We start from the raw sequence: 12,079 nt of genomic DNA on the forward strand, positions 1-12,079 counted from the left end.
TTATTAGTAGTAAATTTGATTATACGTATTGTTTCATACTCATCTCCAAAATTAAACAATGCAGTTTCTGCAGTGAATGTCAGAATCTTTCACCAATATTTTCCTTAGCTGAGATTTTATTTCCCGAAAATGGCTAAAGAACATTTTAGTGGGGGTGGGCTATAGACCCCTAAAACATGGTGTGGTTTGTAGTGTCTGCTTTTCCCCTGTTATTCACATAGCCCTACAGTTCCATGCCCACTTTATGGTAATTGGCGAGTGTATACTTATGCTAAGTAGCAACAATGGGCAGGTGCTTTCAATTTAAGAAGGCATTAAGATTCATCATTATACAAACAGCTGTAAAGCTCTTCGGTTAAAGAATACGTCACAAATCTAAGGACCTTCCTCAAGAATAAATGTAAAGAAAATTCTTTAGAAGATAATGGTGAATTTCCAATTAAATTATTGTAGGTGCTAGATTTATGAACATTTACATATTTGCTTTATAATCTGTATTTTAATATTACCATTTTATATTATTTTATTATTTTTTTTTTTTTTAAGTAAAACAATTTTGTGAACTGGGTTAATCCTTATGTCTGTTATATTACTCTTTTAATGTGATCCCAAAAACTAATAAAATTACTCAAAGGGAACTTGATTTGTGGACAAACTTTGACACTGATTATAATAAGGAAGATGGTTTGTACTGACTACTGGCACCGTGTAGAATTCTGTTCAGAAATGGAAATGGACTGGACCATTTGGGCCTCTGGCGTAAAATGTTTAGAAACGTGTGAATCTCATTCTGACAGCTGATCTGAGAACTGCAGGTTGAGTGAGAAGCTGCAAATTGTTAATAATTGCTCTGTTAATTGCATTTTGTAATTGAGAACTGAGTTATAAAAACAGGTTTGTAAACAGAATATTTCTTATATATAATCCTCTATTTTGAATTTAATATTCTTGAAGAAATATTTGCTTTTATTCTGCATTTTCTCAGTATCAATGACAGTTTTCTCAATTACAAAAAGTCATTTATTAGTTATGGATTCAGTTGTTTGGTTCTCAGACCTTTAGAACCTATTTTGATGCCAGAGATCTCCACCTAGCGGCCCGTTCAGAAACTACAGGTTACTGATGGGCAGCTTAAAGAACTGTAGACTATTTTTATCACAAATCTAAAGCTGTGACTATGTACAGAATTGGGTTGTTGTCTTGTGCTTAATTTTGGTCCTTGCTGCAATCAAAACCAAAGTTTGAGGTTATCTGATTAAGTTAAGTAAATCTGTAGCCTTCGACATCAAATCGGTCACGTGGGAAGACCAACTTTTTGTGAAACCCAAATCCCTATAGAGACAGCAAACAGTTGCAATTCTTTTATTCATTTAAAGCACATTGAATCTATTGACGTAAGTATATACAACAGTCTATTGCACTTAATGTACATAAAAAAAGTAAATCACACAGGCTTAACAGGCTTACACATACATTATTTTTAGATTAAAACACACTAAATGCAAATAAAAATCACTTGGAATATTAGAAAAATTCACATTTCAAAATACAATCTCATGTTTGATCCTGTTAAAACAACTGTTGCAAATTAATTTAAGCCTAAATTACCCCAACCATCCAAACACTGAATCACCTTTAAACAAGCTTAGAGGACATCTGCACTCCTGCACACATGGCAGAATCTAGGAAAAGCTGTGGGCAGCAGAACAACTGGCTCGTGTCCTCTAACATTTAGAATGAAAGTCAAATGGGTTGAAATTTTAAAATAGCTAGAGTGAGCATAACATCAAAAGATGCTGTAAATTTTAAGCCACACTGAATTACCGCCCCAAAACACTGAAATAGCCTCAGGTCTCACTGGCAGTCAGAGTTAGTGAAGTGTTAATGAAGCCCCAAATTTATAAGTGCATATAATCCATGTTAAGACATCCAACAGGTATTCCACGCCAGGTTAGGGACAATTGCAGTTTCACATAAAAATATACAGAAAAAAAGGAGCAACTTTCCACTATTCCTGAAGCAAAATGACCACATGCACCACAGTAAGCTTCTGTTCAACCAATTTCACACACGAGGCTGCAGTGACGTTTGTGAGCAGCAATATACTGTACAGTAGTGTTCATAATTCCAGTGTTACAGATTAGTTCATAGTCACATTTATCCAGGTCTTACATTTGTATGTGTGTGTGTGTGTGTTAATGTTCCTCTTTGTCTTTTATTCCTTTCTTTTCTTTTTCATCCTGCAGGGCTGTGCCCAATTTCTTAATCAGAACAGACAGAACCTTATCCAGTGGGTCCATTACTCCTCTCTGAAGCCATTTGGGAATTGTAGTCCTTGCATGGTGGAAGCCCAGCTTCTGCAGGATGTAGTCCACTCCCACTGGGTCAATCTTTCGGCCCGTCCATGAAATTAACCTAAAAGAGGCATGTACTACATTATTATAAACAGAAATCACTAATAAGTGACCTTTTCCAAACAAAAAGATCTTAAATGTGTCACATTTTAGCAATAAATTAAGCTTTCTCTAAAAATGTATTAAGGTCAGATGAGAATCCTTTAATTCAGTATCCTGAATGACATGGTGGATATGTTACTTCATTCCTAAACATGAACATGTCTAATATTCAGTTTAAACTTTCTGGAATGCCACACACTTGTGTCAGAAATATTCAAACTCAGACTGGTTTATTTACGGTACGCTCAATCTCAATGTTTTTTTTTTTTAATATGGTATATAATGAAAAATGTATCACACAAACAATCTAACACACCAGACGACTCAACGTGTTTGAAAAGCTCTAGTTTGCTTAATAAGATTTCCTTATTTATTATTATTTTTTTTATATATATATATATTTTTTTATTTATTTGTTTGTTCTCATATTCATGTTTTCAAATATATATTCTATTTGCTTTGTGAGCCTGGATAGTAAAATTAAATGCTACAGAAGCGACCTGTTTGAAAGGCTGGATGTATTAGAATTTTTAAACTGTAGACGAAAATTACAATGCTGTCTTTATGGATGTCCAGACATAGCCATTCATTCATTATCTGTAACTGCTTCTCCAGTTCAGGGTCATGGTGGATCCGGAGCCTACCTGAAATCATTGGGCATAAGGCAGAACACACCCCAGAGGGGGCGCCAGTCCTACACAGGGTGACACAGACACCTATGGACAGTTTTGAGTCGCCAATCCACCCACGCAGACACGGGGAGAACACACCAAACTCCTCACAGACAGTCACCCGGAGTGGGACTTGAACCCACAACCTCCAGATCCCTGGAGTAGTGTGACAGCAGCACTACCTGCTGCACCACATAACCACTATATTTCAATTCATTTTTATTTATATAGTGTTGTGTGTAGTAAGGAAGAAGCATGTATTATCCATTATACCGCAGTGTGGGCTCTAGGTGCCATGTATTGCAGAGAAACTCTCTCCAGTCCACCGTGGTACTGTTCGTGCTGTCCTCTTTGGGTTTCTCTTTCTCTGTCGAGCCCTCTTCCTGCTGCGCTGTGGGACTCTTCTGTCCCGGCCGTGATGAAAACATCCGTGGGGCAAACAGAGCTGCAGCACATTATTATAAAAAAAAAAAATGTGGCAAATGTGGATCCTCAGCATAAAGAAATAGGATTTACATTTTAAATCTAGCTCAATTATTTATCTATTTTATTAAAATTTAGCTATATATTTTTCTATATACATAATGCATTTTGGCCAAATTAATTCAACAGTGGTTAATGTGTCATATACTAATACAATAAAATAACCTGTGCCTGTGACATCTTAAAACTAGTTTGAATATACAGTGATCCCTCGTTTTTCCGCGGGTGGTCTTGGAACTTCGGAATTTCCGCGAAGTAGAGAAAAGATATTTTTATGTATTTAACAAGTATTTGGACTTTTAAAACCCTCCCTGTACTGTTAACAACCCACCCTTTGCATTAAACAGTCATTCTATAATGTTTTTCAGCTGGTGATATCCTACCAGTTTCTTTAATAGAGTAATTCAAAAGCTATGATTCAGCGTAAGTAAATTTCACTCGGATATGGACATGAACAATACATGTACTGTATGTAAGAAATATTTGTAAATTATATATTTTGTCACCTACAGGTCTAGTCTAATACACGTAAATAATAAAAAAGCCCCCTTGAAAAAACCCGAGAAGTAGCGAATCCGCGAAAAACGGAACCGTGAAGTAGCGAGGGATTACTGAACTTATAATCACTGGTCAGTTAGTCTTCATATTCAACAAATGCTGCACACAAGATTATGATAAATAATGCACTATTTACTGCTTAATAAATAAGAACATCAGCAGTCAGCTTTTAATCAAAATATTAGATTGCTATTATACATAATCACACTGAAGCATTGCTGAATTTTGATAATAGTGGGACAGAAGGTATTTTACACTGTTGTTTTACAGAATATGTTCCTATGGTTTAGCTGTTGTGCCGCTTGAAATGTAATGTAAGTCAATGTTTACTTTTACCTTTCTCTTTCTCTTTCAAATAGGCAGAGACCAGGTCATGTAGGAACATGATGAGTTCAGCGTCCATGGTGACACAGATATGATCGGTGAACTCTGTCACCACACTGCACTCTACTTTGGGCTTGCTGCTGGCATCTGCAGAAACAAAACACACACACAGACACAAAGTTTGGTGTTCAGAAAGACTTCTTTTGTGTGTAAGGCACAGTCAATTTAGGGTTAAGTCTGGAGTAGGTGATTAAAATTTTTTTAAATATACATTTCTAGACATTTACATCCTGAAAGCAATCAGTGAAATAAATGCTCTGGTGACATGAATAAAAAATCCTCCTATGTAACAAGCCACAGGACTATAAGAACCTTCATTCCACACGGACCAAACTAAATGATCATACAGACTCCCTGTCTGTCTACTACTGCATGCACAGATACTCATCCCTGGAGGCAGAGAGGATTGCAGGCTCTACGGCTAAATAAAGAAAAGAAAGATGGTGGTAGAGAAGTCTTCCAATAAAGTGTCGGGATAAAGCCAAAGCTATGGGGTAGTTTCTTACATGTGAATGAGACATGAGGTAGGTTTATGGTGTGTAAAGGCATGGTATTGTGTAACAGTCTCTCTGTGACTAATCACGCTGTGATGTTCCTGTGCTTTAGATCAAGGGTGACATTTTTTGGTTGGATTTTATTTTTATTTTTTTTTTATTGGTTTTCCATGATAAATTATTTTCTGATTTATGTGGGTTTATCCCCCTGGGCCCTGCTCCAGGTGACTGTCTGTGAGGAGTGTGGTGTGTTCTCCCTATGTCTGCATGGGTTTCCTCCGGATGACTGTCTGTGAGGAGTTTGGTGTGTTCTCCCTGTGTCTGCGTGGGTTTCCTCCGGGTGCTCCGGTTTCCTCCCACGGTAGGGTCTGGACCCACTGTGACCCTGAACTAGATAAGCGGTTACAGACAATGAATGAATGAAAGAATGAATGCCTCAGTAGCAGTACCGCTAAGAGAAGGCTCCTCTGGGTCCTGCACATGAATGGACTTGAAGTCAAGCTGCATCCTCGGCAAAGCAAAAATAGTCTCAGTCTCATGGTTGTAGCTGGATGAGCCCCGGAAACCACTCAGCAGACTGGAGCTCTTTGCAGCAGCTCCATTCTCTGAGTTATTTGCATCTACATTCCGCAGGAGATTCAGCTCTGAGAGAGAGAGAGAGAAGACTGTTACTGTGTTTGTAAAACTGCAGTGTAGACCCTATGGGTGTTGCCCCACTTGTTTCAACTATTTTGTTCATTTAAATCTGTATGAAAAAAATCACTTATTTTATAGGGCTGTGAAAATTTAGAAGTTGTATTGCACACAATACTTGTGGAATGTACATTTTATAAATGTTCTAGTATTACAGTTATTTTAACAACTTTACAAGAAATATTAAAATCAACAAAATCACATATGGGAAGTAATCATTGGGGAAGTAATTTGTGTGTATAAATGGGTGCTCTACCTTCATTCCTCATTGCTGTGACATAATTGAACCATTCTTTGACTGTGGCAACTCCATGAGGTGGGTTCTCATGTCGGCGGCGGGAAACCTTGGTGATAGTTGCCATAGGGCTCTCTAGTGCTCCACAAGGCTTGGTTACCATGGTGTTGTGTCCTAGGTGAAAGTCTAGAGTCTGTACAATATATGTGGAGTCATCACTGGAGCCTGGATAAATGATATGAGAGAGAGAGAGAGAGAGAGAGAGAGAGAGAATGTTATGCCTTTGTAAACAATGTTCATTCAAACTGCAGACCGTCTAACTAGATATATTATGTAGTTTGTATGTGCTGCCCTTTTTACAACATTCAGTGTTCTAATGGTGATATGAGGTTGTTAGTATGGATTAATGTTTCAGTATGGCAGGTTTCAGTACCATCTTCCCAGATCTTTTGAGCCTCGGTCCAGAACGCAATGTTAGGCTCCTCCAAGTGAAACAGAACCCACAACTTAGAGCGGAAGTTAGGCCCATGGAAACAGGCCAGGGTCATGTGGTTGCCATGGAGACTCATGGATCCTCCTAGCTGAACAGCATCTTCAGGAAGAGGCATTGGAAAAAGTGAGATGTGACAGCCAGCTACCATCTTCAACACAGCCGGCCAGTGCCTGTGATGAGCTGCATCCATATCTGTGAGTATAAAAAGGAAAGCGAGAGAGAGAGAGAGAATGAATTACTTAGCAGACCTCATTAAAATTAATGATACAGCCCTTCAAAGCATAATCACATATAAACACAAAGGACACATAGGCACACGGGCTAATTCCTTCATGAAGAGACACTCACACATGTCAGTAGCACCTTTCTCCACATTGGTTACAGGCGTTTTGGGGGGTGGGAAGGAGCCAGGGCCCCAGGTGGACAGAGCACGCTTGCTGGTGTCAAACTGCTGAGTGAAGAACTCTTGCAACTTCATGCCAATTTTGATGAGATCAGGTGTGGTGGAGCGAGAGATAATGACTTGGAAGATATCCCACTGCAGGTCTCCATGCACAAAGATCTCACTGTGGGCCCCACAAAATTGCAAATATATGACATAATCATGAAAACAAATTTGTGTTATTGAAACAAGCCATAAAACTACTATAAATAAAAAATTTTACATTTTGACCAATCATATTTTTTGTTTTGTAATTTTTTTAGGTAATGCTTGGACAAAATCCTATTGGTCTTTTCTTTTTTATGACAGATATCTCCTCTCTTTACTAGGCCAGCGGACGCACCTGGTAACTCCTTACCTTTTCTCTGATAAGCTGGCCTCAGTACAAAGGTTGACCTTCCATTCATCCTGCAGCTGCAGATCTGCATTGCTAAAGACCCCCATGAGGATGCTAGATCCCATGTAGTCCAGTCGGGCCTCTGTTGAGCCCATTGTAATCTGGATCTTATGGCTGGGCTGCTGGTTGGGGTGCTCAGAGATATGGGCTGTTAGAAATGTTAGATAAAAAATGCTGTGAAAGTGAATGTTCAAATAAAAGTTGTCGAAGATGACTTTAAATATAATGAGTTTTCAAAGCTCAGAGAACAGAAAATCCTAAAGTGCAAGCAAGTAATTAGCGTGTACTTACAGACCATCTCGAGTGTGTTAACATCAATGTTTCCTCCCACCACTCCACCTTTTGAGTCTAGTTTGGAACGGCCCAGTCCCACTGCCATGCTGATCTCACGATCCCGGTTACTGCCCACTGACAGACGCCCCTGACTTTTCAACCCACTTGTGGTCCAGCTACAAACAGAGTTTGGTTGTATATATTAAAACATGTGGTAATATTGTATACGATTCTTCTATTGGTCTGATAATATGGAAAGCATGTAAAAAGTTTTTGTGATGAAATATCTAGTTTGTATGTTCATATAAATGCAGGTGATCGTGTATGTGGTGAAAGTTGAGCTCGTACGTGTTGTTGCCCATGACATTGCTCATGTTCATCTGGACATTGAGCTGTTTGAGGTTGATGGCAAACACCACCAGTGTCTCCCAAGGTGACCCCTGTTGTGCTGCTGCCTTGTTATTCCGGAAGGATGGTGTGGATGTCTTGGTCACAGAATCTAGAGAGAGATAATAGACCATCAAACAAACACTTTTGTGGATATCTATGGAAAAATATGCATCATGCAATTTGTTACAGGTCATATACAGCAATATACTATTGTCAGAGCATGCTCTATATCTGATTGATGATCACTGTGGCAGGCAGGAAAAAGAATCTCCCATTTTTCTTTAAAGTCGCAAACAGTGCATGTTATTAGGGGTCCAAGCACAAAAGGAGTTCAGAGCGACTGAGGAACATGCATAAAGCCAAACCCACTGTAAATAAGGTGAATGAAAGACAAGAAACGAGCGGAGACAGGGTGGAGGTACGAGCGAGTTTGTCCATAGCGGAAATTGTGAGTTTTGAGGGTATATAGGGCTGAAGAAAAGAGATCGGGCCTGGTCCTACTCCCAAAATTTTATTACATAACTCCAGTTAACATATCCAACTTGATAACCATCATGATAGACTCCATCAACAATTCCAGAAACTAGCACCAACTGGCTGAAGCCTGCACAGGATCATAGCAAACAGAAGTTATGTAGAAAGTGGGCCCTTTGGTAAAGTATAACAGCATTAATTATTTATGTATTAACCTCGGCGGGGTGCAGAGGAGTCCGACACACTGCGGGAGCGGCCAGTAGCTGGCGATTTGAGGTGTGTGTGACTGGGTGTGGAATCATTGAACACACTGGGGTGCTGGGCTGACTGGCCATCCCATGTCCTCCAGTACGCTTTTCGGCTGGATTCAGGAGACAGATGCTGAGCTACACTTTCAGCTGAGTCTGGGGTGGCTGGACCTGATGCTGAAACACAAAGACGTGAGCATGAACAGCTCAAATACGGTCAAACAGGACAGGATCATTTGAATGGAACTGACATTGCAGAACACCAAATTTATAATGTCTGACCTGGTAGATTGATAGTCTGGTCTCCGAGGAACAGTCGTCTAGCGATGCTGCGTCTGTACCAAGCTTTTGGGAAGGCCAATATCTCACTGAGGCGTCTCATGTCATACTTAAAGGAGGCTGAGCCAATATCGCACACCGCTAAATAAAAACAGAAAAAACATTTATTCCAAAATACTTTCTAAGACAATGTACGCTGGGGCAGTCACAGAACCTAAAAATCTAATAGTAGATTTTTTTTCGTTCTTGTTTTATATACAAAAATAAATGCAACTAATTTGAAACGTAATTTATTACAATTAAAAGAATGCACTTTTTGGACAACAGTTATTTGTATTTTTAAACATACAATTTTTTTAAAAAAGTCAAAAGCTTAGTATTAACCACCCGTATCCTACTGTATAATTAATTCCTTCAAGAACATGTTCTGAATCACACCAAAATATTAAAATCACAGTTAAGTTTGAGGTTACCCTAGGAACAATAGATATTTTTATTCAAATGGATCCAGAGCCAGTCTGCTGTATGACAGCTGGATGATGATGTTATAAATGTACCCGAGATGTTAATGAGTGTGGTGTCCATCTTGCCACCCTTGCTCGCCATTAATGTGTCAATAAAGGCTGGACATCCGGTGCGCCTCATTCTGGACAGACTGACTTTGACAAACTCCAGGTTAATAGAAAGAGAGTCCTTCCTGCCAGTCACAGAGGTGCTCTCCTCCTCCACTGCTCCTAAAACACAAGCATTTAGCAGCACCTCAGCAAAGTGCTTAGACAGAAATATTAACTATGCAAAACAGCAACTCCTGCCAGTGAGTGACGTAGCTTCACAATACAGGGTGGCTATTGTTTTCTGCTTACCCAGTGGGCCAGGTCCAGGTGGCAGTCCAGTTACAGCAGACTTCTGTTTGCCCGCCCCATAGGGATGGAACACGTAGAGAGAAAAATCAGACATGCAGGCTGTGAAGCTCAGCCCTGAAGAGTTAGTGGAGGGGCCTGATAAATCAGACTGACTGCTACTGTGTCGACTCCTCCCCAGAGGACTGCCCAAACCTAAAGGAGGACCTGGTGAAGGACATAATTGACAAAGAAGACACAGTTCAAATTATTACAAAGAAAACACTTAGGCTACATGACTGATGTAGACCAAAGATCAATAATCAAATGTTGTCTGCTCAATCCACAAGCAGGCATGTGAAAATCAAGCAAATTAAATTGTCCCTAATTTATTTCTTGTCCAGCCCTCCCCAAAGAACCAAAGCAAATGCCGAAAGCAAAAGTTTGGTGGCCTTTAGGACCTTATGAATGCAACTGGATCCTTTTTTAAAAAGGTTTCTCAGTTTCATTGCACTCAAAAACATGAGCTCAACAAGCAAACCATTAGTATGTCATTAACCTCATTAATGGCATATAGTATAAATAATGGACTAAACATGTTCCAAACTTTCAGGACTGCATTTTTAATAAGTAAATTGTCCATTTTGTTAGGCCTAAAGAGCACTGAGATCCTACCTTTGCTGCCAGGCACTCTCTGGGCATTGTGCACAGATGGTGGCGTGGAGGACGGTGTGTGAGGTGTTTCAGTTGCATGGTTGGCGCTGGGGGGTTCCAGCTCACCCCTGTTGGAGGAGAAGACTAGGTCCAGGGAAGGCAGCTTCAACATACACTCCACACGGGACATGGGCAGACAGCTGAAGCGAATCTGAGATGGCTGAAAGGCAACAAACTTCCTGTAACATCTTTCAAAGCACAGCTTAAAACACTTGGAGTCACAACATCTGTATATGTTTGTCTTTTACAAATTGCATATGCCACATCCTCTACAGAAAACACACATTTGCATATTGCAATGCATGTTCGCTTCTCATTTGATGAACGAATTGGGTGGAAGACGACAGGCTTTGGAGATTTTATGATATGCTTTAAGTTTTATTCTTTCCAATATGTGTTAAATATTACAGTAAATATAGCAAAATAAACAGGAATCATGCACAAAAATTGACAGGAAAATATTATTACATTTTAATTCATTCATTCATTGTCTGTAACCGCTTATCAAGTTCAGGGCTGTGGAGGGTCCGGAACGAATCCGGAATCATTGGGCGCAAGGCAGGAACACACACTGGAGTGGGCGCCAGTCCTTCACAGGGCAACACACACTCACACACTCACACGTATGAACACTTTTGCGTTGCCAATCCACCAACGTGTGTTTTTGGACCATGGGAGAAAATCGGTGCACCCGGAGGAAACCCACACGGACAAGGGGAGAACACGGCAAACTATTATTACATTTTAAACTAAATATTTAACTGATTTTTTTTATAAGGTGTGTGTATATATTTGTATTTATTTTTTATTTATTTTTTACTTACTGCAGATATTAACAAAAGAACTTATTTATAACAGTTAATAAAGATTAAACTTTGGTAACAAAAAGAAGTACCTGTACTCTGACATAGACAACTACATCCACAGGGAAGGAGGAGTAGGGAGAGGTAGAGGCAGACACCAGAGACACCTGAGACTCCTCTAGCGGATCCACTGAGTCAAACTGGCCAACATCTTCCTCAGGAGCGTTTACTGTTATTCACACACACGCGCACACACACAGACACGCAAACACACAAAAATGCAAAAAATACACTTAAGGAGATAATTATCAGAGATAATATCTATATATCCTAATAACAAATATGTATTTGAAGGACTGTTTAAATCTTAAAGTGCACACACCTGTATAGTTTCTGTCAACTGGTGTAATGGGGATGGTCTCCAAAGCTTTCTCAAGAAAATCCAACAAGCAAGGGCTAATGACCATTTCCTCTGGAAGAGTCTGCAGGGCCACCCATGCATACAGCTTAGCAGTCTTCACACCCACACTTCCCTTGCCTTTAGCTACACACACAAACAAACAGTAGTTAATCTCTTTTACCCATGTCATGATGTCAGCACACACTGTTGTCTGAATAGTAGATTCACAAAACCACAGAAATCTTCTGCTGGTTGGCTGTAGTTCAAACGTTAATGGAGAGAAAAGTAGCCAGGGGTCTTAAGCCATGCTGCATCAGGTGAGAGGCAGAACTAATGATGCTACATGACATAAA

At 39.7% G+C, this 12,079-nt stretch overlaps 1 protein-coding gene across 3 annotated transcripts in view; it reads right to left on the reverse strand.

Annotated features, from left to right (window-relative positions):
* Window positions 1–1,356: 1,356 nt before the first annotated feature.
* kiaa1109 (KIAA1109 ortholog) overlaps window positions 1,357–12,079 on the reverse strand; it is a 51,694-nt gene continuing 40,971 nt past the window's right edge. For all 3 annotated transcript variants that reach the window (XM_066678192.1, XM_066678191.1, XM_066678190.1), the window contains 17 exons: window positions 11,709–11,870; window positions 11,419–11,555; window positions 10,485–10,683; window positions 9,834–10,037; window positions 9,528–9,704; window positions 8,974–9,111; window positions 8,659–8,868; window positions 7,928–8,078; window positions 7,598–7,755; window positions 7,268–7,454; window positions 6,816–7,033; window positions 6,408–6,659; window positions 5,996–6,199; window positions 5,496–5,690; window positions 4,505–4,639; window positions 3,401–3,572; window positions 1,357–2,415 (listed from right to left, as the gene is read on the reverse strand). In XM_066678192.1, the coding sequence (XP_066534289.1) occupies window positions 2,196–2,415; window positions 3,401–3,572; window positions 4,505–4,639; window positions 5,496–5,690; window positions 5,996–6,199; window positions 6,408–6,659; window positions 6,816–7,033; window positions 7,268–7,454; window positions 7,598–7,755; window positions 7,928–8,078; window positions 8,659–8,868; window positions 8,974–9,111; window positions 9,528–9,704; window positions 9,834–10,037; window positions 10,485–10,683; window positions 11,419–11,555; window positions 11,709–11,870 (3,119 nt within the window). In that variant the 3' untranslated portion in view covers window positions 1,357–2,195. The remainder of the gene's footprint in view (window positions 2,416–3,400; window positions 3,573–4,504; window positions 4,640–5,495; window positions 5,691–5,995; window positions 6,200–6,407; window positions 6,660–6,815; window positions 7,034–7,267; window positions 7,455–7,597; window positions 7,756–7,927; window positions 8,079–8,658; window positions 8,869–8,973; window positions 9,112–9,527; window positions 9,705–9,833; window positions 10,038–10,484; window positions 10,684–11,418; window positions 11,556–11,708; window positions 11,871–12,079) is intronic.

This window comes from Hoplias malabaricus, chromosome 8, assembly GCF_029633855.1.
Source record: "Hoplias malabaricus isolate fHopMal1 chromosome 8, fHopMal1.hap1, whole genome shotgun sequence".
Lineage (NCBI taxonomy): Eukaryota > Metazoa > Chordata > Actinopteri > Characiformes > Erythrinidae > Hoplias > Hoplias malabaricus.